Consider the following 2049-nt stretch of genomic DNA (forward strand, 5'->3'; position numbering starts at 1 on the left):
TACAAAACCAGATGGGACGGCTTTCGCAAGATGAGTTACATTTGTAAAAACTGAGCTGTCAACAGATACTGACAGAATCTTTAAATAGCTGTAGGCTACTATATTCATTTGGATGACATGTCCGTGCCCACATCAACAGTAACTACAAAGAGTTTTTATTAATGCTGAAAATATATTGCAGCTAAAAAAAACATTCAGCGCTAAATCGTGAATGCATTTATAAGGTAGACTATCCATGTGACCTTTCCAAGTGTAGTAATGCGTAGCATTTCCAAAATAACGAACATTAGCAGCGTGGTGGCATTGCGTAAACAAGTAACAGACAGCGCACATTAATGGTTGTAAATTGTCTTGTACGCTAACGAAGGACCTTGAGCGCTTCGTAAGTCAACGACCTACTCCTCACTTATCAACCCCTCAGTCCGGTGTAACCGGTGTCCGCTGTTACTGTCTCACGACTGCTTGTGTTGCGTTAACGGAGAATGACAGCGCGCGGCATCTCCGCCTATCCAGCGGGCACCCCCTCCCCTGCCCATCGCTACCACACATTCGCACAGTAACATCTATACATCACCAGTCATATCATCCTCCACAAAAGGAATTAAGGACTTGAAAGAAAAGAAAAAGAGCGGAAAGGAACAAGGCAAGCAATGCTATCTACTGACAGTACCTCATTCCGTTTGAGAGCGCAGCAGAATGAATTTAATCTTTTCCAATTTCTTGGCATACTTTTACTTCGGATTCCAAATTCTCCATTCCTTCATCAGCCCGTGTCAACTCCATCCGCAGCCCTGTCACATCCTGGCGCGGATCGGGCACACCGTGCGCCTCGGAGCCCTCCTGCCGTCCAGACAGCCGGCCAGGGTGCGGGCTGCCCTCAACCGCGCCCTCAGCGGACTCGCCGAAACTGGGGAGAACTTTCTTCCGTACAACCTCAGCTTGGAAGTGGTGCCTCGAGAATCAACGGACGGAGACCCGGAGTCCCTGTTCAGGTGTGTTTGTCAGGCTATAGTGGTCCAGGGGGTCTCCGCTGTGCTCGCCTTCCCTCAAACCCAGGAGGAAATCGTGCAAGTGGAATTTATGTCTTCTTTTTTGGAAATCCCTTTTATAAGCATCATAGAACACGGAGAACCGCTTAAAACACAGGTGAGTTGTTACCCAAAAATAATTTGCTTATTGTTTTATTATAATCTGTGGATGTTGTCGTGGAACTTTTGCAGTTGTGTTTGGCTGCGCTGTTACCTGTTCACAGTGACATTTCTCCACAAGGTTTAGACTGGTCATACAGTTTTTAGATGACTTGACAATACACGTCTGAAATATCTGTGTTTAATGTTAAGCATTTTGGGCATTACACAGTGCGTTACGGGTCCCTATTGCTGCCACAATATTTGTTCAGTTCCTTGCATTTCAAAGCGACTGTCCTGTGCGCATTTCCCTCCTGCTCCGTGTCCGCTCTGCCGTTTTAAACACAGAAACCTAATTTGTATGAGTGCGGCATTTCTGAAATATGCTGGCCAACGCACAGGCGCACCTCCACTTGTTATTTCTCACACACGCATCCCAGCGTCTCCGGGGACAAGACATTTTGTGCAACAGGGACTGACGCACCAAGATTCTTTGCTGTATCTTCTAAAATATTGTATCTATTTACATGTTTAAGTGTGTGTGTGTGTGTGTGTGTGTGTGTGTGTGTGTGTGTGTGTGTGTGTGTGTGTGTGTTTGTGTGTCTGTGCATGTGTGTCTCTTTGTGTGTGTGTGTGTGTGTGTGTGTGATTGTTTGTTTTGCACCGTTTCTACTGATCTCGCCCGAAATCTCGCCTGTAAACATAATCAGTGGACATTTGCGTCCCCTGACATGAGAGAACCTGTGATCACCTGAATCAGTGGATGCATTTGCACAGCATCAGTGTGTATTGAGATGGAGAAGGTAGGCATTAAGAGCTGTGTGTGTGTGGGTGTGTGTGTTTGTGTGTGTGTGTGTGTGTGTGTGTGAGAGAGAGAGACACACACACAGCACCAGTATGTATTGAGATGGGGAAGGTAGGC

The 2049-nt window shown here is 46.4% G+C and overlaps 1 protein-coding gene across 1 annotated transcript in view; it reads left to right on the forward strand.

The window, feature by feature from the left end:
* Window positions 1-696: 696 nt before the first annotated feature.
* The window catches only part of grin3bb (glutamate receptor, ionotropic, N-methyl-D-aspartate 3Bb), a gene marked incomplete at both ends in the record, with an annotated part of 128499 nt that continues 127146 nt past the window's right edge, over window positions 697-2049 (forward strand). Inside the window, one exon of the mRNA XM_080859875.1 lies at window positions 697-1146. Within this exon, the coding sequence (XP_080716001.1) occupies window positions 697-1146 (450 nt within the window). The remainder of the gene's footprint in view (window positions 1147-2049) is intronic.

Source organism: Sprattus sprattus (genome assembly GCF_963457725.1).
Source record: "Sprattus sprattus genome assembly, chromosome: 2".
In the NCBI taxonomy this organism is placed as follows: domain Eukaryota; kingdom Metazoa; phylum Chordata; class Actinopteri; order Clupeiformes; family Clupeidae; genus Sprattus; species Sprattus sprattus.